Raw genomic sequence first — 23,268 nt, 5'->3', positions numbered from 1 at the left:
GCTGAAACTGCTTCTGGGAAATAATGGAGAAATACAAGATTTTATTTTGGCTGTAACTGGGGAGCAATACTTTTCTCACCACAACTTAAAATAGAGACAAAAACGGGAATTCTCATCTTTGGCTTTATTGAGAATCTGGAAGATTCATTTCTAGACAGTTAGAAACAAGAATTCTAGATCCCCAACAGCAATACAGAATCCAAAAAATGTCAAACTTTCATTTTATAAAATATTTGCTTTATTGTTCATTTAGCCTCTCACCCATCCTACAAGAAATATCACAGAATAAAACTCCTTAGAATAAATATGTGTATTTCCACTGATCAATTGTTGGAGCAGATCTAGTTGTGATGCTATGAATACCAGAAAGAAAATACAGAAATAGAAAATATCCATCAGCACAATTAAAAGTTTGATCCTTAGGAAAGCACCAAATGATCCAAGACTTTTGTCAACAAGGAAAAAAGCGAGAACAATGCCCAATGGTGAATAAAACTAAAAATAAGAATGCCACACTAATGGAGCAAATAACATAAGCCAGAATCTGTCCAGAAAGATATAGGAACAGAAAACAGAAAAATGGCAACAGTGCTGGACATAACTATTCAGCAAAAAATAAATGATAAAAAATGATTTATCCTGAGATCTCATATGATCTCACCAAGGAAACCAAAATCTAATACATTAATTCTCAAATCTCACTTATCCCAAATTTGAAATTTTGCCAGAATTTGCCATTTGGAGATTTTTATTTTTTAGAAATCCCACTGGGTACTTTGGCACAAGACTGATCACCCCAAGATACTGTAAAAAGAAAACAGCCCTGGTGGCGCAGTGGTTAGAATGCATTATTGCATGCTGATTCTGCCGATTGCCAGGAGTTTGATCCTGACTGGCTCAAGGTTGACTGAGCCTTCCATCCTTCCGTGGTCAGTAAAATGAGGACCCAGATTGTTGAGGGCAATAGGCTGACTCTGTAGAGAGGGCTGTAAAGCACTGTGAAGAAGTATATAAGTCTAAGCGCTATTGCTACTGGTGGACAGAAGCACATTATGAGCAGTACCTCAGGAAGACATGGCAATCCATTTTAGAGAGAGAGAAGTAGGACTAACATGTTTTTATAGTATGAAATGTCATTCCGAATTTGGAAGGAAACTTGGGAAACACAAATGAAAATTGATTAATAACGGTCCTCTGACTGAAAACTCTGACTCAACCAGTTTCTTTTCAGTGATAGTTTTTTTTTGCTTATTTTGCTTCACTTGAACTGCCAATTTCTGCAGCAGTTACCACAAATCTTGCTCCTTGCTGCCCCTTTTTCTTCAGTTTTTAATGAGGCACCAAAAAGATGGGATGCTTTCTCTGGTGATGTGGTGGTTCTCACTTACATTTCAGGCTGAGAGAGGAAATATTTTTCGCTGCCAAGGATGGACTGACAACTTAATCTGCCCTTATGCACTTACATGTGTGGTGCCCCCCCCCCCAGCTTTGTATAGCTGAGACGATTAAGGTAATTGTCTCTCCACTTTCCTGCCTTCCCCCACTAAAACTGCTGACCCTTTCCTGCAAGGCCTGCCCACCAAAACTGGAAGAGGACCTTTAAAAAAACTACGAAAAGCTGCATGTGTCTATGGAGATTCTCAGTCATCCAGGTCACGATTGTCCCAAAGGTGCTTTTTCAAAAGGCAACTGGACTTTGTTTTTTTCCCTTGAAGACGTTTCGTTTCTCATCCAAGAAGCTTCTTCAGTTCTGACTGAACTGAAGAAGTTAGAGCTGAGAAAGCTTCTTGGATGAGAAGTGAAACATCTTCAAGGGAAAAAAACAAAGACAGTCCAGTTGCCTTTTGAAAAAGCACCTTTGGGCCTGCCAAAAGCTGCAGCTATAAGTGAAAGTTAGACAGGAGGGAGCAGTCTAAGATTCAGAGGCATTTGTGGTGACCTCCTATGCAGCCCGCAGGCTACTCACTCCCCCCCCAAGCAAAGGCTACAGATATTATACATGCAACACAGCATTTACAGAATAAAATTTTTAAAAAATCAAAAATGTTAAAAGAATCTCACTGAAATTAACCAACAGCAAATGTATTCAGAAAATCCAAACTTTGGTGAAGAAGTGTCTCTTAAATAGCAACAAAACTGAATGCACCTTCCCTTGTGAACATTTTCTGGGCATCCTCATTTAACAATATCACAAGAATCAATTACTGCAACGTATGGAGAACAGCTATCAAATGTTCCACAGCCATGCGTGTCACTCAAAAATCAAGGAGTATTTTTGCAGGCTTGTTTATTAAACTTTCTGGTTCTTTTGTGCTTATTGTGTAAGTGTCATGATTGTATATTTTGTGCACACTTTTATTAGTTTTTATCTACATTATATTGTGATGTGGCAGCTTGTAACCAGGAAGCTTGTAACAGAAATAAAAAATGTGCAAATAATATCCTGCCCTAATCATAAGGAAATTATTATAGCTTCAATCAAATGCATGTTTATTCCTAAATTCTAGTGAACTTCTAAGCATTCAACTGAATCTTGTTTTGGATTTAATCCACTGTGCGTTAAACACACCATGGCCAACTAACCTATGAAAAAATGAAGCATATGAACATCGCATACTAAACAAGATACCCTGTAATTCACTCACCCATAGGTTCTTTGATAACACCATAATAATCAGGAGCATCATTGGGATCTACTGGTTCTAAAAATGGCCAAGCCATCTTGTGAGCCTGTTAGGAAAAAGATATATCATTCATTAATATGAGAAGCCTGCTTTCACATCAACGCTATTGCTGCAGTACACTGGGAAAAGCAGGGAGGGAATCACTTGTAAAAATCCGTCCTACTTCTCCATGCAAACCAAAGAGACAGAACTGTTGATTTCAGGTGAGATTCATTTCACAAAGATCTGCTCAGCAGTTTTTCACCTCACGGGCTGAACTAAGTCAACTCCACCTTCCCAAAGATGTATTGTAATGCTTTTTTGTAATGTAGTGAATCCCTTGATGTACTAGACCAGGGCTTTTCAACCTTTTCAGAGTTTGTACCACTTTTAGGACATGACAATATTTGAGTACCACCAGTGCTTAGCAAGGTGTCAAAAACTTGATGACTAAAAAAAAAAAAGGGGGGGGGGATTTTGGGTTTTACTGATTAGATTCATTTGTTGTTATAGAAATGGCTATTTATAATATTATGGAAAAGTAAAAAGTTGAGGTTCAATGTTAATGGTTCCTTCTACTGCAACAGAGGAAGTCTGTTCTTTTTCCCTTCTCCCCCTCACTTTCCCCCCTTTTCCTCCCCACTGTGTCCTACTATTTGCTTTTGTATTTTATTCTATAATCTAATAAAATATTACAAACTGTAGGAAAAAAGGGGAAAAATACCAGTTTTAATTTCTTTGGTGGCTGTTCCTTTGCTGAATCACTTTCCCTTTGCACTGACAAATGTATGATGAATTTATCCATGTTTATTAATATGCATCACTATCAGCTAGCTCAGGGGTCTTCAAACTTGGCACTTTTAAGACTTGTGGACTTCAACTCCCAGAATTCCTCAGCCATCATGGCTGGTTGAGGAATTCTGGGAGTTGAAGTCCACAGGTTTGAAGTTGCTAAGTTTGTAGACCCCTGAGATAGCTGGTCGGCCCTTCTTCCTCTCTCCCTTCTGAGTTCTTTCCACAGTGTAGGAAGAATGCACCCCCCCCCCAAATCCCTTCCCCGTACCCTTAAAGACACAGGAATCAAGTGCAAAGCAAGAAAGGCTCACAAAATAAAGAAACACATAAACTCCAGCTTTTTTTTCCCCTTTAAGCTGCCTCAGGCGTGTCACAATGTTGCAATCTGAGACTGAAGGGCTCCAGCAATTATGAAAAGCTTTAGCTTTAAATTAAACCTATTTACCTTCAAAGAAAACTTTCTAAAAGCCATATACAGACTCAATTAAAGGGGGTAAAACGAATTACATTTGTTTAAAGGAATTAAACCTTTCCCTGTTGTCTTTTTTTCCCCTTTCCCGCCCAAGCCACCTCCTTTTATAATCTCTCCTCTCCTCCCCGCTTTTTCTTCAGTTCACTTCCAGCTCCTGCTGCTTCCAGAAGTGCCAATCAGCTGGAGCAACCGAGCCCAGACAGTCCTGTAGCTGCAGCTGTCTCTCCCTCAGGCTTGGGTTGCTTCGGCTCATTCCCCTCCTCTGCTACACTTCTCTAGGACGCCCACGTACCACCTGCCACGTGGCAAAGTATCACAGGTGGTACGTCTACCATCGGTTGAAAAGCCCTGCACTAGACCACAATTCAGTAGACCTCAGATGCAAAATTCATTTGCATTTAATGGACTTTGAATCTAATGGACACCCGTTCCTGTGATCCTGTGAAACTGCGGGCTTAGAGCAGGGGTGGGCAACTATGGCCTCTTAATGATTTGTGGACTTCAACTTCCAGAATTCCTGAGCCAAACATGGCTGGCTCAGGAATTCTGGGAGTTGAAATCCATAGGTCATAAAGGGGCCATAGTTGCCCGTCCCTGGCTTAGAGTCTGTTGGTGCATTAATTAAACAATATTCTTTAACATAAGTTTCAGCCTTACCTGTAATGAACGTAGTACTCTCTTTAGCCCTTCATAATCTTTGTCAGTCAAAGGACTGAGAACTGTCATGGCATCTTCAGTTGACTGACACTGTGGGCAGACATACTCATCAATGAGATCTGCCTCACTTTGTAAAATACCAACGCAGCGCCCATGATACCAATTCTGACATCTGTCACAGCCAATGTAAAATCTGCAAGATCCCAAAGAAAACGGTTAACATCTTTAATTCCACATTATGACTTTTCCTTGGTTAACAAATCTAAAAAGATGAGGATTTTTGCCTCATATTCACACTTAAATTTTTGAAATCCAATTGGAAGCATAGCTTTATCAACCATGCTTAATCTTAAGCAACTGAAACTTCTTAGCGCTGAAAGGAACAAAGGTCATAAACTGTGATTTACAAACAAGATGATCAAAGATTCTCCTTTCCTTTGGATCAACTTTTTGTAAAAGGTACCATATACATTGGTAGAAAATTGACATTCAGAGTCCTACAACATAGTGTGAATGGGGCACTAATAGCACTTATATACCGATTTTGAAATTATAATCATAACTTCAGCCTGAACTAAAATTAATATGTTGCAATAAATTACGAATTCCTAGCAAGTAAGGCATTTGTTGGAAACTTCCTCAATAAATCAATAAAAAATAGTCTGCTTTGAAGAATATGTTTTACTGACAATACTAGAAACCTCCCTTTCCCCCAAGTGTCACATAATATAATTTACTGTCATTTTAGAAATGTTTAAAATCATGTCACTAGATATAACAGATGTTGAACAATATTTCTTTTTTTGTTGAAGAAACACATTACCAAACTCAGAGCAGTTTTCTACCTAAATATTAAATAAGAGGTTCTTGTCAGAACTCACTGTGACTCATCATAAGGTGTTCTGCAGATACAGTACAATTCCTCACTGCTGCCCTCTTGTGCCCGTTTACACTCATTACAGATGTACACATCCATTTTCTTAGCCTCCTTTTCTGTGATGCCAACACATTCTCCATGATACCAGTTAGTACAAAGATCACAGCCAATATAGAACCTAAAAGTATTTACAATGAAAATGACAATGTAATTGTCATTTCAAATGGCAAGGCACTTGCTTAAACTGACTCTGTCTTTTTCTGAATTAAATTCCCCTAACCATATTAATCTACTCTTCCCAACCTAACATAGAATAAAAACTTGCCAGACCCTACTTTACTAGACAGTTCTTCATATTTTTGCAAAACAACAACAACAACCACAACAACAAAAAGTACTGAAATCTGAAATATGTGAATGTCTCAACTATGAATGCAGAAAGACACGGCCAAAAAACAAAAAGATCTATATTTTCAAAACTCTTGCTAAAAAACGTGAAGCACATTGGTCATTCTTAAATTTTGAAAACATAGTTCAATGTTAAAAAAAATAAATAAATAAGCAAAGTGCAGATACAACTAGAAGTTACAGGTACACTTTAAAAAAAGCAGCATGCATACCAGCCATATGTAAAACACATATTGGTATAACATGACATGAAGGAAAATGGGACATGTGGATGTATGTTTTCTACGAAACTGCCTGAAATTTCTCTCAAATTAAAAAAGAAAATTAGGGCAGGCCATTTATTCAAAAATATCTATTTTTTTTTTTAGAAAACTTTGTGTCAGGTCAAAAACCATACAACTAGGCAACCTCATCCTTGTGTACTTACAAACCTCCACTTGACAATATTCAAGTTCAAAATATGATAACAAAATAAGAGAAAAGGCCACTGTCTATAAGAACTTCTGGCTTGGAACAGAGGTGAAATGGTTTTATGTCATGTTAACTCTAAAGCAGGGGTAGTCAACCATGGCTCTTTTATGACTCGTGGACTTCAACTCCCAGAATTCCTGAGCCAGCTGTGAGAGTTGAAGTCCGCGAGTCATAAAAGAGCCAAGGTTGACTACCCCTGCTCTAAAGGGACCCTTCCCTTTGTTTATTGCCCCTTCCTCACTCCCTTCTTTTCATCTTTCAATGATTCAAGTCTGATGCTGGTGCTGCCTACCATATTTGCTTGTTTAGATATATTGTTTGCCTCAAAACTCCTGAGGGAGGGAACAGTATGGAAAAAGGAACAATGTTCCCTCATACCAGTTTCATATGTGTACTTCTACACAGGGAGTCCTCAACTTACAAATGTAATGGAGTCCAGAACCATGTAAGTGTGCCTGATTTTATGATATTTTTTTTGTGGCAGTCATAAAGCAAATACCACAGTCATTAAGTGATAAGTGGTTTTTTTTTGTCAGAAACCCGTAGTAAATGCCAGCAAAAATGCATAATAAATTGCGGTCACAGGACCATAGCAAGCCGAAATGGCCATAAATGCAGGCCCATTGCCAGGCGTCCAAAATGTGACATGACTGTGGGACAGTCCCGCCCCCTGGCACCAGAACTTTGAATCTGGGTCATAAGAATCTTATTTTTATCTGTCGTAACTTTGAATGGTTGCTAAGTGTCCACCTGAAAGTTGAGGACGACCTATATTTGTCTCGGTATTATATCTGATAGCTTTGATCTCAAAATTAGCGCCACCTCTATTGCATAATCTCCCTTTGCATACTACATTGTGTTATCCTGCTATTTAAGCCTCATGCTGCTACATACGGTAGTGCTCTGTGGGCCTATCACCCTGATCTCCACTGATCTCCAAAAGAAAAACTTCCTTGCAATAGGCCAGCAAACATACTTGCTATGGCTTCTTGCTCAAAACTAAGAATGAAAGAACTTTTTCTTACAAAATGCTCCAAAAATTACCCCAACCATTTCTTTTCTTCTGCCTATCTTCCACTGCAGTTCTAATGATTGTTTATTAAATCTAAGCAAACAGCTTTGATACAAGTATGCCAAAGAAACACGTAGCATATGATGGCTGGGACCCAAACTGCCATGAGTAAATCCAGCTGATAGCACTGTCCCTGTAAACGCCTTCCTGTCCTTCTGCAGGATCCCTTCCTTCACAGGACCATTGCGTGGGAAAGCCACACTGTGGGAGTACAGTTCTGCTTACACTACCTGCTTTATTTCCATTAACACCTGGGTGCTCCATGATCAAGACCCTTCCCCTGGGCTTAAAAGTTAACGAGATTTACTTTTAGATTATCTTTACCCAGGATTTTAAGGGAAGAGACAATGCAGCCTAAAAATTTGTATATCTGAATGATCTGCTGTCATCCCTTTCATCTACGATGAGCATAGTTCAGCAGAAGGAAAGCAATGGCCTGATTGAATCTGAACTATTTTTAATCCATAAATTATCTGACCTTCCAATAAACTATCACAATAGGTTCAGCATGGAAAAAATATAATCACCTTTCCGTATTATTGATTACAGTAATTTTTATATATGTGTTTTATTTAAAATTACTGTAATCAACACACATGCGCGCGCACACACACATTAATACTATTAGGGCTTAAATTCCAGGAAAAAATAATTTATAATTTATCTCCTTTAGATACTATAATTCAAGAAACGACTATGGTAAACTATGTGCCACAGATTTTTTTTTGAAAGAGGAGTATTTTTGTATGTTTATTCACATTCTCTCAGAAAGTGCTAATTTTATACAACAGACGGACCTGAGACCCAGGCCTCCTATAAATATTGCACTTAACCATATAAGTTTAAAATTTTAAAGTTCTAGTATTAATTTGACAAAGAACTCTAGTTAAACAACAAGAAATGCAGGACATGTTCACAAAAAACCTCTGCTACACCATTATGGTTAAGCTGCCGACGTTTTAGTCAAATCAGTTCTGTGAGTGGAACAGTTAGGTCTCTAACTGCATTTCTCAAATATTATTTGCCCTTTTTAAACTATCCAGATATCCAGTGATATCCAGATCAAAAGCTTATTTCTGACCTGTTAAATTATATTAGCTATGGCGTCTTGATGTTTTTAATAATTACAGCACTTGGAACTCTAAGGAAACTCTACTGTAACACACATTCATCCTCCAAATTACTCTATAATCTACCTCCTATCTGGCATATTCAGAATATAAAATGTGTAACCTGGCATTTAAAAAGTCCCCTCCCTGCCAAACAGTACAAATATAACCCATAAATATATTTAGAAATTATTTGGAGCCTGCCCAAGAAAACTTTCTGTAATCCATTGCTTCTGAACGAGAGGCAAAGAGGGTTGGGACAAAGTAAAGAATGTGCAATGTGAGACAAAATCATACAATGGAAACATGCAAGTAAGATATGAATCACAAAAGCCTGCTTTGAAAAAAAAAATACAATTGAGAGCTAATAGTTTTAGTCCTTTCTCGATCAATTACCCAATAAAACGGCATTTAACGTTACACTCCATTTCCATCCCTCCTCCAGCCCAGCTACTAACTGAAGGCTAAAGCTAAACTAAAAATACTTCAAGCACATAAGTTTCCTTACTCACTTGGATTCGTCGTAAGGCGTCTTGCAGATACAGTAAAGCTTTGTATCCTTCTTGGTTTCCTTTGAGGTAGTAGAAATCATTTTCTTTTTCTTGGATTTTGAAGAGGCAGACTCCTTCTCTTCCTCTCGCTTTCTTTTGTGGGATGAAATATAGGATGTGCCTGAGGCGGTCGAGGGGACACTGGAACTGGAAGCGGGAGGTGGTAGAGGAGGAGGTGGCGGCGGCGGTGGAGGTGGAGGAAGCGGCGGTGGAGGTGGTGGGGGAGACAGTGCTGCAGCAGCCGCTGCAGCAGCTGCAGCTGCCTGCGCCTTTTCTTTTTCTCTCTTAATTTTAGTTAGATCCTTCTTTAGTTCTTCCTAAAGAAAAACAGAAACAGAAAAGTAACCCACGTAGATACTTATCTTACAGTATCAAAGGTTGAGTTACGCTATCAAACTTCCACAGAAAAGCAAGTGTTTGTGTAGGGTTAGCACTAGTCACTTCTGCAGAACACATAAAGCTTTCTTGCTATGAGCTTCTCAGATTTCTCCCATCCAGAAGACCTTGGCACTGAGCTCACTACAGGAGAACAAGCTATCAAAAACATCTACGTGATTCTGGCTTAATCGTGATTCATGATTCTGGCTTAATCGTGTACACAATAATTATTTATGCCATTCAAAAAATATTGGAGGCAAATTTATTAATATTGCATACCAAATTCAAGTAGGTAATTTTATATGAATCCAGCTTTGGCTTCTGCACCTAATAAGAACAAAAGATTCCAACTACAACAGGAGTCCCCTAACCTCTTGGCCAGCGGGCCGTCTGCCCATGTGTGCGGGCGCGAATGAGGCAGCTAGCGCCGGGTGTGTGTGCATGGCCCCGTTTGCGCACGCACACACCAATTTGGAAGCTGCTTTCCTTCCCTCCGGGCCAAGAGCCCAGAAAGGTTGGAGATCTCTGAACTACAAGACGAAAGAGGCTTTGAAAAGACATCCTTCCAAATCTGAGCATTTATGCCATTCAACAACTACTGAACAACAACTACTCAACAAATCTGAGCATTTATGCCATTCAACAACTACTAAAAAGGAAGAAAATAACCTCATAGGATATCAACACTGTTGCTAATACATTAATTCCCGAGTTGCTGAAAGCAACAACATCTGTTCTCACCCTGTTCTCTACCCCAGCGTTTCTTAAACTTTTTTTTTCTTGGGACCCCTTCCCACTTTTAAAAATTACAGAGAATAGCCACAAAGACTGTTTGTATGGATTATATTTATCAATATTTACATTAAATGGACACACTTGCTGTCTCTACTGCTTCTCACAACTGTTCGATGGGATTTTAATACTGTATTATTTTACAACATAGACTAGCAAATAATTGATGACAATTTTGGTTCTGATATTGTTAGAAAGAATACTGCTTCTTGCACTCCATGTTCCACCCTTGCCTTTGAAAGGAAGAACTTGGCATGCTGATTTGCACACACTATTAATAGTTCCCTCCTGCCCAACAGTGGATTGCCTGACAACTGTATCTCACCTCTCACTCTCTGTTCTGGTAACACAGGGTGCAAACACACAAACCATATCCTTTATCTCCTGCTCTCTGTCCATGCTGGTAAGTCCAAATGCAGGCATGCACACAATGCTTGCCCGACTCCTGCTCTTTGGGTTGGCAATTTGGCACACATACCTGTTCTTGTAGACCATCATGGCCCCTCCCACAGTTCCCTGGGGCCACACCACAAAAAACTATGCATTCTGAAGCACTCCCACCCCCATTTAAACACAAAGCATTGTACAGCTTAATATTAACAACCAATTAGCAGCCTAAAATAAAATGACTTAAAAGGTGACCAATAACCATCAGAATTAGATGATCCATCTGTCTCACCAGCCATCCTCAAATGAAGCCCAGGAAAATATAGTAAACTACACTTAAGGCATATGAGATTGGGAGGGCCTAAGTCTGAATATGCAGTTTGGTAGAAACGGTCATAAGCTGAAGAGAACTAACTCTGTACTTTTTCCCTATGGATGCAAAACAATAAACTGAAATATAGTGTCAAGTCTCCAAGCATGATTAAGAACGACAATTTTACCTGCACTTCAATTTGTAGATCTTTGTCCAAAAGTGCTCTTTTCTTCAGTATTTCAGCTTTCAGTTGTTCCTTATGTTTGAAGAGTAGAGCAGAGAGTTTTGAAGCATTCTGTTTACTGCGCTTTTGTTCCACACTCTCTTCCCGTTTTCGTTTCTTAGCTGCCTGCTTTTCTTCTTTATCTATTTTATCCAGAATATATTTCATGACTTGGTTGCACACTATCATTCTGGGGAAGAAATACAAAGGGTGTAATTAAACAGAAATAATAGGGGGGAAAAGACTGTCAACTACATTTTATACACCATAATAATTATTCCCAATTCTGCATAACTCTCAGCCGGGAATAATAGTCTTTTTACTAAAAGGTATTGCTTCTGAGCTTGCCTGCAGCACACATGATTACGTGCTGATCTGTACATTTACAATATTAAGAAGGTAAAGAAATATTTTTTATTGTTGGATCAAGCCAATGTGCCTGAAAACGCAAATTTTATTACAGACTATGTGGACGACCAAGTCAGAAGCATCAATTAGCAAGTTTGATCTAGTTCTTGTAAACCAATTACATTTTGTTTGAAGAAGCAGAGAATGGGAAATGGATACATCAGACGTATGTAGTACCCTTATTTATCAGTAATTGCCTTGCCAGTAAAACAACTGGTCATTCTCCCTCTCATAGTTTTAAAAGCATATTGTATAATTGCTGATTTTTGCTGCTCCTGATCATCCTGCCTCAGCAAGTAGCAATTTAATTGCAATTTAATACACGGTTATTGCTCCACCATGTAACACAAAGAAGCCATGGATTGGAGCAAAATAAACCTAATAAGCCTGCAACAACCACCCACTTTGTAACCACCTCTTCTGGTGTTACTGGCATCCTGGGAAATATAGTACAAAAGCAGCTGGAGTTGGAAAGGGCAAGCTTCTTCCTTGGGATATGGTCTTCAATCTTTCTATTGATATCATTCCAGAAGACCTAGCTATTTTTCAGGAAGCAGCAGTTACAAAGCTTCTCTACCCATCATAAGGATGGATCATGGAAGTTTGCAGATAGACAAGATTACCCCATCCCAGGTGAGAATACGGAAGGTTGCTGTAGGCAGCTCCACCAGAAGAGCAATGCTTAGCGTGAGGAGCTGTGAGTCCTTAGTCCAGTGATGGCGAACCTTTTAGAGACCGAGTGCCCAAACTGTAACCCAAAACCCACTTATGCATCGTCGGGTGCCGGGTGGGTGTGGCCCATTGGCTGGGCGTGGCTGCGGCGGTAACGGCAGACTGGGTGGGACTAAAAAATTCAATCAATCAATTCCAACTTTGCAAGATTTTTTTTCCTGCGAGAAGTTGAAATTGACTGATTGAACCTTTTTTTTTTTTTTGGGCACACGGCGGCGGAGGCCTAAAGCGAAAAGGTTTTATAAAACCCAGCTGAAGGCCTAGAACTGGGGCGACGGCGCGCGTGCCCACAGAGAGGGCTCTGAGTGCCGCCTCTGGAAACTGTGCCATAGGTTCACCACCACTGCCTTAGTCTGTCCTATAAACCTTGGTGCCCAGGAGTCTCCAAAAGGAAGGAGCCTAAGATATGACTTAGTTCATTTACAGAGCTGCCAAGTTGGGTCTCAGTGATGACCCTGCACACCTATCTAGATAGCCTAAATGTGGTAACTCCTCTGTCACTTTTTACATCTTATGTGTGTCTATACCTGTGCATTCTTATGGTTGGGAGTCGTGACAGGTTATAAGTGGAACTCACTGTTGCTTAATTTTGGGCAACACATCTGCCCTGAATGCTGACACTGGGAGACACAGAGAAACATTTCTCCTTTTCATCTGTCTCTTTAAAGTGTAGGCTTAGATCAGGGGTAGTCAACCTTGGCTCTTTTATGACTCGTGGACTTCAACTCCCAGAATTCCTGAGCCAGCATAGCTGGCTCAGGAATTCTGGGAGTTGAAGTCCACAAGTCATAAAAGAGCCAAGGTTGACTACCCCTGGCTTAAATCTCTGAAACCATAGGACACTTTTAATGGAAAAGAATGAGGAGGAAATGTTACTCTTCCCTATTGCAGTAGCTTGCACTCTGAAAAGGTCTCCAAATAATAGGGAAGAATGTCTGCAATATGAAGGGTATTGAGAGAGAGTAATTGATTGAGTGGGCTGGAGGGGAAAACAGATGCAAATAATAACCCCATTGTTCTTCTTTTAGGAAACGTTTGTGCTGGATCAGAAGAGTCCCTTCCATTTCCATTTAGTGTATGACAACTCAGGATTCCACTTATTGTGGAAATTATTATAATTGGTGCTGCACTACCACATACTGCGGTGCAGCAGGAAACGCTGGAAGACCTATACAATTAATACCTGCGTAATTACAATTTGCCTTACCGTTGATTCTCTTCACGTTCAGCAGGAGTTAATGTCTTTTTCTGTTTTAAGTGCTCTATCACAGCATTGTGTTTCATTACCACCTTGAAGACAGGGGAAAAAAATTCCAATATATGAAAACTTTGGAGAGCAAGAAATAACTCTTAAAACCTACCAAGTAACTCAAAATCTAAGTACCCAAGAAATTAAACTGAAGGTGGCCATTAATTGCCACCTTGACTGCCATTGCAATTTGGACAAAAAGTCTTCACTTGCCTTCCTTTGAAGCAAACCTGAAGAGTTCCCAAAAGAAGGAAGAAACAGGAGAGGTAGAAATACCAGCTGCAGAGAAAACATAGGGAAAGGAGGACCAGAGCTGGGAGTATAATACTCCTCACATATCTTCACTTGGGAGGTGATTTTTTTTTTTTTAAAAAAAGAAAGCTATCAAGAAAAGGAATCTAAACAGACAGAACTGAGGAAAAAAATAAGATTTTTATAGGGAACACTACCTTAAATAATGGGGGAAATTCTAGCATTTAGAATTTAGGAGATATATGACCTAGGACCTAGTCCACCATCATGTCTAAAGTTTCAGATCTCTCTCAGTATTTACTTTGCTCCAAAATATCCTTGATCTACTTTCCAACAAAATAATCAAAAACTGACCATGCCCTTTGGGATAATTATCATTACAATTTCTGTTTCTTATTAGATTCTTGTCATATCCCTTTCCTTCCATAGATTTTTCAAGCTTCAAGAATATTCCAAAGAAAACAAAGAAAAAACAGGAAGGAGTTCAGAAGCAAGGTAACACTGATGTCCTAGAACCTGGGATAAGATGGGAGAATAATTTCTCCCATAGAAGACTACAGGCCAGGGGTGTCCAATGTTGGCAACTTTAAGACTTATGCACTTCAATTCCCAGAATTCCATGCTGGCTGGGAAATTCTGGCAACTGAAGTCCACAAGTCTTAAAAGTTGCCAACTTTGGACACCCCTGCCATAGACATTTGATGGACTGTTCCCTGATTCCTGGAGCAAAGGTGGGGAAAAACCTATGCAAGGACACTTCCTGCTGCAGTAGGAAAAGTTAGATCATTTATCCCAAAGATACTTTTTTCACGAGGCAACTTGGGCTTACTTGTTTTTCTTTGAAGACGTTTCGCTTCTCATCCAAGAAGCTTCTTCAGCTCTGATCATTTATGTGATGATTATTAAACGATCATTAGATCATCTATGTGATATATTTTGTACCTCAAAATATTTTAGATATTTGGCAACAGTCTTATCATACCTAGGATTATTTTCACGAAATATATCCTTAATAATCTACAGTTGAAGAAGGTACAAAAGATGACTTTCAGATGCAATCTGAAAGTCCAAACTTTTAAAGGCTAAGCACAGAGAACAGATGAATTCTGAGCACAGTATTGGTTAATCCAAGCTTTCTTTCAATTCTGCTGTTTAATTTAGGACTGAGGGTAGCTTTCTGTTATTAGTCAATAATTCTGGAAAGCTATGTTAAAGAGATTTAGATCGAACATATCTTACTTTGACAAGGAGAATATAAAAGGCACACCACGAAGGATTTAATCCTCAAACGCTCAATGACTTCTCCTTATCATACTTAAACAAAATTTAGAATAACTTCTATCCCAAAGGATAATTAAACACACAACAATATCTCATTTTTTTAATAACCTTCGCAGCCAATCTAAGCTAATTCTCCCATTTTTTTAAAGTTAATTCCAGGGGCGAGGGAAGGATTCACTTTGATTCAGGTAAATGTAGCGATAGGCCCACTGAGTAATAAAGCTTTGCTGTCCCTTTAAAACACTTTACCTGTTTTTGGATAATATCACTCTGATTAGAAGCCTGAAGGGAGTGTTCCCGTTTTATTTCAATATGCTGCTGTTTTTTCTTCTGCTGTTGCTCTCTGAGCTGCTGTACCCTCTGCAGTTGCTCTTGGACACTGGCTTGAACAGTTACTACATTCTGGATCTGGTGTGTTTGCACCGCGCTGGCCTGCTGAATCTGAATTGGTAACTGGAGCTTAATCTGCTGAGGCAGGCCGCTCTGCTGAGCCTGAATCTGGGCCACCATATGGGACGGGAGCTGGGAAAACACTTGGACTTGCTGCTGAAGCTGCGGCACAGTAATGACCTTGGTCTGGGGGGGTTGAATCTGCAGCTGAGGGCGCGGAGGCAGTACCGTGACTTGGTTGACAGTCGAAGCAGGCGGAAGAGCTGGGACTGACGTTGGGACCTGGGACTGCTGGGTCTGGATCTGCACGGATGGATGTGGTTGGATCTGAACCTGCTGCGGGGCTGCAGTCTGTACCTGAGTTGGCTGGATCGTCTGTCCTTTGGGTGGAGTCTGCAGATGCATAACTGTCTGGGCTTGGTTCTGCGCCGGAGCGAAAGGCAGTCCTTGGGCAAGGCTCTGGGGTGGGGGCTGAGCCACAGCTGGAGTTACGGTCGATTGGGTTCTGGGTGGCTGTGCTTCAGAGGTGACTGTTGGACTTGGAAGCGAAGGTGGAACCTGAGCTTCAGGGGAGGGGTGGGGTTCAACTGGAACGGGTGCCTGCACGGTCTGGGTCTGTGCTGGCATCACAGTCTGAGCTGAACTGCTTGGAGGCGGAGCTGAGAACGAAGTAGGGGCAGGCTTGGGCTCAGCAGGTGGAAGAGCTGGCGTTGGCTGTGTTTGGGTCTGTGCAAGAGATGTTTGCTTCTGTTCTCCTGCAGCTGGGGAGATAAAAGCAAGCCTCGTATTCACAGCTGCAAAGAACAGCTCCTCTGCCCTAAAAACATTCATTACACGATACCCAGTGATCTGAAGCCTGAACCTTGTGGTTTTTTAAAAAAATTATAATTTAGTTTTATAAAGACTTCCCAACTTAGCAGAAATTCTGGGTTGTGTACTATTAAAATCCCTAAAGACAGATAAAATAACATGACATAAAGTCACAGTGGAAACAACAAACAAAAACCAAGGCACACCATACACCAAATCGCACAACACCAGTCTATCCCAGAAGAGACAGAAGAAGCCAAGTGTCTAAAGATTAAAGAGGCATCATGAGAAAAGATCCTTCTTAGGTTTAATCAGGTGACCTTAGAGAGGACATGAAACATGTCTACTGTGTTGAATTTTATGGGGCGGGCAAAAATGATGAGAGGCAATCTCCCAGACAGTCAAACCCTAGACTAAGGGTGTCAAACTGCCGGCCCACGGGCTGGTTTCATCATACCAAAGCCGCACCCACCCCATTGCCGGCAATGCAAAAAGAGTTGCGATGTGTCGCGACACGTCACGTGACATGGCAAGTTTGACACCCGTGCCCTAGACTATGAATGACTTTACAGCTGATAACCAACAACTTAAATTGCATTCAGGAGCTTACTAGTTACTAGACAGTTTGTATGGGTGTTAGTTAGGTGTAACAAAGTGTGCCGATAGCTGCTTGCACAATAGCGTTCTGGATCAGTTACAGCTTGCAAGTGGTCTTCAAGGACAGCATCAGGCAAAGCAGGGATCATGAAATAGGATTCTCACTCCAGCTACCCCATTCAGAATCAACAACCAAAAACCGTTAGCGCCAGAAGAGCCAAATATTCACAGCCACTTGGTCTTCTCAGAATTGAGTCTGAGCCTGTTCCTCCCCTTCCAGACCTGAACAGTCTCTAGATGCTGGGTCATGACCTCAACAGCATCATCATACATGGCTGAGTATCATCAGCGTACTGATGGCACCCAACCCTTTGGATGGCATCGCTCAATGGTTTCATTCAAAGAAAGTCAAGAGCATCAAACAGAGACACTCTGCAAGCCAGAAGCTTTGCTTCAGACCCTTTCCTAGCTGTCCACACTGATTAGAACCAGCCATGGAGACAGGAGGAAAAACACTGCAATATTTTGTCTCCCACCCCTAGAAGAACACCATGATCAATGATATTGGAAGCGGCTGTGAGATCAAAAAGGATTAGGACAGTCACGTCACTCCTTTCCTGAGGTAATCAACAAATGTGATCAATGGTATGCTCTGGCCTGAAACTTTACTGAAACACATTTAGAGTATCTGTTTTATCCACAGCCTTCTGGAGCTGTGGTCAGACCTTTTTCTTCACAGCTTTACAAAAAACAACAACAACCCAACAACAACACACCAACCCCCAGTTGGAGCCTGAAATCCAACAGTTGCTTCTTGAGGAGAATGCACCACCGCCTCTTTCAAGGCAGGCAGAACCACCTAGTCTCTGAGGATAAATTAGCACGATATAGATTCAGCCACATATTACCACCCTTCTCCTTACCCCTGGAAGAGGCTTCAACCAGCTCTGGGGGACATGGATCTAACAAACAAGTGGCCAGATCAACAGCCATGAGGTTCCTGTCATGCTAAACAGGAGAGGTGAGATCACTGAATCCTAAGGCAGTCCACAAACCAGGGGCCTTGGGTCAGACCTTTCCGTAGCTATTAACACCAACTGGAACCAGCTGTGGAGAAAGGAAGAAAACCACGAACTCTTCCTGCACCATGTACAGCCTGGTCTTAGTTTCTCACCATATTTCTCTATGCCTGTCACCTCTTGGATAATAATATCTGCCCTATGTCAGTTGTCCTGCCCAATTGCTATCTTTTGTCCTCTAAAGACCCAGGAAAATCTTGAGTAACCTATCAACTGTCTTCAGACATCATTAATCACAGCCACCTCCCCTGCTGCTTCTCAGTAGATTCAGGGCGGCCAGGTTCTCACACACTCATTACCAGCCTACACAGAGCAACTGTGAGGATCAGGTGAGTCTGATACTCTGCCCAATTGAGCTTCTGCCACTCCAATTCTCACCACGACACCACAACGCATCTGTTTATCAAGAAACTAGTCTGCTTCATCTGCAAGCCTTCCTGTCACACAATATCTCCCATTCAGTTGTGCTGCTGAAAATAACACTCTTTTGGGTAGGCCCTCAACACTATTATTGCTGTAAGCCGAGACTCCACCTCCAGCCTAGGTGGAAATGCAACGAATGAAGCCAAGATGCGCACACAAAGGGCCGTTTTGCTTCCACTAGAGAGCTGTGAAATTATTTCTCCCACTCCTCCACAGGGCACCGCTCCGTTCTTCTTCTGCTCACGTCTGAAACATGCACTCCCCCAACTAGGGTGCAGTCTAGCATTGCAACCCAAACTCCATCCAGGTGCTCCCAAAACAAAAATAGCAACAAAGCTAATTATTCTTCTGCCCAACAGTCATTCAATTTTCTCCCAATCATCACCTTGGGGAAAAAAACGGACATTTTAAAGCTTTCATCAAAATGCTGAATTCCCCCCTTTTTTTGGTGAACATTAAACACAAAAAGTATACCTGATGTTGAGGTGGAAACTGTTGTGGAAGTAGTGCTGGCTACCGTAGCTGCTGTAGATAATGGGGTGAACAGAAAGCGCTGAATGGTACCGTTTGGCATAGCGGCTTGCATCAATTGCTGACCTGGACCTGGGATTACTGTCACACCTTGTGGGATCAACTGCAACTGCCCAGTTGTTTGACCCTGACCCTGAATTACTACAGTTAATCCCTGACTGCCACCCTAAGAGGAAGATAGACAAAAACACAAAGCAAAAGTTGTTAATGTCAGTAAAAGCAGCCAAGGCTGCTTTATGTTCTGAACTGGAACCCAATAAGAGTTAATATGGACATTACAATCTGCACTGTCTATAATATAGATGTTTTCTAAAAAGAAGAAAATTTCCTACCAATTGTCGTAGCATTAACCCATCAAAATTTAAAACCAGAAGGAGAAACTTTGATAACATGATGTGAATCTCTTGGCATCTCACAACTTGCATTTCAAGCACCCAAATACACTGAAGAAATGCACACAGTATGCAAAAAAGCGGAGAACTAAAACTAAAGATGAAGAAAAATATCTCTGAAAAGTAGGATAAAATTTGCAAGCCCTTCTGTAGTTTCCCTTTATAATAAAACTTACCCCTTGAAAAGAGCTACAGTCTTTTTTTCTGAATACATAATTCATTCTAAACAGCAGAGCAACAACAATTCCCCAAACCCCATTTTGCAGCTTCTGGAGATTCTGAAACGGTGCTGCTGAAATTCAGTGGAATATCACTGAACGCTGAGTTCTCTCTGCCTGAGAGATTTCCTGATAAAGATACCTTTTTGGGGTGGGCTTACTATGATCCTTTGCTCATTATATGAGTCCCTGTCTCCCAAATCTTGATTGCTTACCTGTCCTTGTGTGAGTTGTGTGAGCTGTGCCATGGTAAGCTTCACCTGTCCCTGTTGAGGCCGAGGAGGATGTGGTGGAGCAGCTTGTGGCTGCATGTGCTGTGAAGGTATTCCTGGAGCGGTTGCCACCTTTTGGCTGGTAGAAACAGTAGTAGGGCTGGACACGGCTGTTGACACAGGCTGACCTCTGATGATCTGGGTGACCACTTGTTGTGTCTGGCCTGTGTTAACATATCACAGGATTTTTCAATCCTTTGGCCAATAGCACTTATTAAAAAAATTAACCCACCCATTCATTTAAAAAAAGAAAAACCTGTATTTTTCTTCTTAAATAGTAAGATCCGTTAACCAGAAAAATCAACAGTACACTGTTTAACAGAAACAGAGTTGGTTCAAAGGGCTGAAAAGAGTTTATATTGTCACACAGTTAACAATATTCTGACGAATTATTTTTAACCTACCGAATGCAATTGTTTATAGGACAGAATGTTACAGAAATGTTCGCTTTATTCTGACGCTCCAAGGGGACTTAGGAATTGGGTATCTCAAACAGACCTTCCAATGCTGCATAGCAAATGTTTTTGAAACAGTAGAGACTTTTAGCAATCTTTTGTGATTGAGGTTAACTATTCAAAAAGGAACAAAGATTGTAGTACTAGCATGAGTTCTTTGCCCAAGCCTAAGCATCAGTTTTGATCCCGTTTGATTCAAATAGGAAAAAGGAACTACGGATTACAAAATGCAACCAGCCATTTAACTTTTAGTACTGGTAATAGGGATTGAATCTTAAAGCTATAAGAGTGTTATCAATTATTTAAATTCAAATCCTTCAACTAGACACATTTGAATAAGTGGGAAGATACAGAAGAAAATTGAAAATGGAGAAACGAACCACAACCTGCACATACTGGAAATTATTTTTTAAAAAATAGCCTACTGGTTGGAAGAACACCTTGCTGTACGACTACCGGTGTCCGGATGATGGTCTTTCCTAGAGCTGACTGCTGAAGAGGGGTTCTGATGACCGTCATTCCAGGACGAAGAGGTGTCCCAGGCATTACCTGAATAAGTTACAAACAAACTGTTCAACTTTTTCTAATCCTGCAAAGAACAGCAGATATGTCAAAAGCAACTTATATAGAGATTAAAAGTTGTCCAAGGATACAAAACAAAGCTATGAAAATAAAATACTCTTCACAGGGAGCCACAAGAAAGCTTTTAAAAAAATCAAACTACTTTTTTTTCTATTTCAACCTCTGTTCTTTTGTTCATACTCTTTTAACACTTTTTTTGCATATAGCTTCATTCAGCAGTAGCAGTAGCTGCAGCCTCTCTCCCCAACATGACAGCCAGTTTATGGTAAAAAGAAAAATGCAAATGACATATTCTCAGACATTTCATATCTGAGTAATCTACTCCAGATATCTTGACAGAGTAACATCTGAATCGTATGTCACCCAGAACTGCTAGTCAATATTGCCCCATGTCAACTGAACAGTATTCACCAGGTTGCCTTATACATGTATTGCTTCACACATGCACATATTTAACACAGAAAATCAATCCAGTTTAACTAGCCCAGGGGCAGGCAACCTTGGCTCTTTTATGACTCGTGGACTTCAACTCCCAGAATTCCTGAGCCAGCCATGCTGGCTCAGGAATTCTGGGAGTTGAAGTCCACGAGTCATAAAAGAGCCAAGGTTGCCTACCCCTGAACTAGCCTATGGAACATTTACAATTACTGATACTGAAATATCAAGAAAATCTAATGATGGTGTTGTGCTTGGCAATAGCGTACTTCACAAATGCAACATTCTTAACACATCTGAGAGCAAGCTGGCATATTGGGTAAAATGCAGAATCAGGGGTTCTCTGGTTCAAAGGTCCATTCCATCCTGAGAGCTCACTGGGTGACTTTGGGCCCCAAACTATATCTGGACCCAATTCATCACACAGCATAGGCTTGCCATGTAAGTCCCCATGAGCAACCAAAAAGACAGGGTTTCAACGTATTACAGTACTAATTAATAATACAAACTGAAACCATCCCCAAGTGACTCAAATAAACCCTGTATTATCCTAATAGAAGAAAGAGTGAAACTTACTTGTGAAGCACTTGTTGTACAAACAGTCCCTGTATTATTTGGCCTAATAGTTACAGTTGCTGTCCTTGGCTGGAATGAAGTAAATGTTTGTTGGTTTGCTCCAGTAGTTGATGGAATGATGCCCAACACTTTTTGCTGCACCTGAACTACGCCTATTGGGAGAGCAATGTATTTATTAATTTAAAAGCGTTGCCAAGTCACAAGATAACACACATATTCTTTAAAGTGCTACTCTGGTGGATTTTTGTTTTAAGATTCCAACTTTAAAACAAAATTGTATCACAAATGTCAAGGATTAGATTTGTGAATTAAATAACATTTTGGCTGAACGAGTCTATTCTGCATTCACAACGTTGAATACAGTGAATACAAGCATTTAACACTTTTTGATGGTTTTTTTTAATGCCATCAACGATGGTATCCTTCTGGACAGGCTTTGGGGCTTGGGAGTGGCAGGCACTGTGTTATAGATTCCGTGGCCAGTTCCAGTCTGTGTTGTAGGAGAGGAGAGGTCGAGACCTAGGCCCCAGCAACGTGGGATGTCCCAGGGCTCTCATCTCTCATTTTTAACATCTATATAAAACCACTAGGAAAGGTCATCAGTGTGGAGAGGGGTGTTATCAGTTATATATCTCCACTCCTAGCTGGACAGGAAATGTTAGGGTGGTACTGGTCAAGTGTTCGGAGGCTGCAAGGATCTGGATGGGGAGGAACCGGCTTTGATTCAAACAAGATGGAATGACTCTGGATTTTTGGCTCTCTAAGCCCAGATGATATTTCATCTCTGACTCTATATGAGGTGGCATCCCCTCCCCTGCCCAGACTGAGTTGTATCTCTTAGACCAGAGGTCCCCAACCTTTTGGGCACCAGGGACTGGATCCGTGGAGAGAGATTCTTTTTGTGGACTGGAGGGTGCGTGGGTTTGCGTGCTGCCTGCATCCTGTGGATGGGGCTTTGTTTGTTTGCACAGACCGGTTTCTGTCATGCCGCGGACCGGTACTGGGCCCCGGACCGGGGGTTGAGGACCCCTATCTTAGACTCCAGGCTTCTACTTGAGGATCAGGTGGCAGCCATGTCGGGAGCAGTGCATTTGCACAGATTCATCTGCTGTGCTCATTGTGCCCTTTTCTGGCCTGGGAGCCCTTCCTCACTGTCAGGTCACTCAATGTAATGGACTGTGGGAATGAGGTTGGGGATGAGGGAGAAATGTTGCTTAGGGAACAATCAGACAAGCAAGGCGGAAACTTTGGTACTTTAAGGCTTGCAAGATTTTGTTAATATAGCCTTACAATAAGGAAGATTTAGCTCATCTAGTCATGTTTTGTGCCTGGTTTACCTGGGAGGGCTGACACTCGTGTCTTGGTCCCTTCCTGCTTTGGATTTTTGAAACACCCTCTATATGAAGCTGACTGCTCTT

At 41.0% G+C, this 23,268-nt stretch overlaps 1 protein-coding gene across 1 annotated transcript in view; it reads right to left on the bottom strand.

Moving 5' to 3' along the window:
• Positions 1–23,268, bottom strand: part of BPTF (bromodomain PHD finger transcription factor) — an 82,299-nt gene that overhangs the window by 5,556 nt on the left and 53,475 nt on the right. Inside the window, exons 19-29 of the mRNA XM_029283533.1 lie at positions 21,851–22,002; positions 20,683–20,806; positions 19,746–19,966; positions 18,864–19,086; positions 15,340–16,241; positions 13,516–13,598; positions 11,133–11,358; positions 9,037–9,392; positions 5,469–5,642; positions 4,588–4,780; positions 2,646–2,730 (exon numbers count right to left, since the gene is read on the bottom strand). Coding sequence (XP_029139366.1) covers positions 2,646–2,730; positions 4,588–4,780; positions 5,469–5,642; positions 9,037–9,392; positions 11,133–11,358; positions 13,516–13,598; positions 15,340–16,241; positions 18,864–19,086; positions 19,746–19,966; positions 20,683–20,806; positions 21,851–22,002 — 2,739 coding nt within the window. The remainder of the gene's footprint in view (positions 1–2,645; positions 2,731–4,587; positions 4,781–5,468; positions 5,643–9,036; positions 9,393–11,132; positions 11,359–13,515; positions 13,599–15,339; positions 16,242–18,863; positions 19,087–19,745; positions 19,967–20,682; positions 20,807–21,850; positions 22,003–23,268) is intronic.

Source organism: Protobothrops mucrosquamatus, unplaced genomic scaffold (genome assembly GCF_001527695.2).
Source record: "Protobothrops mucrosquamatus isolate PMUCROS unplaced genomic scaffold, P.Mucros_1.0 scaffold124, whole genome shotgun sequence".
NCBI lineage: Eukaryota > Metazoa > Chordata > Lepidosauria > Squamata > Viperidae > Protobothrops > Protobothrops mucrosquamatus.
Note: the sequence above shows the minus strand (reverse complement) of the source record. Positions and strands in the feature narration are given on the sequence as shown.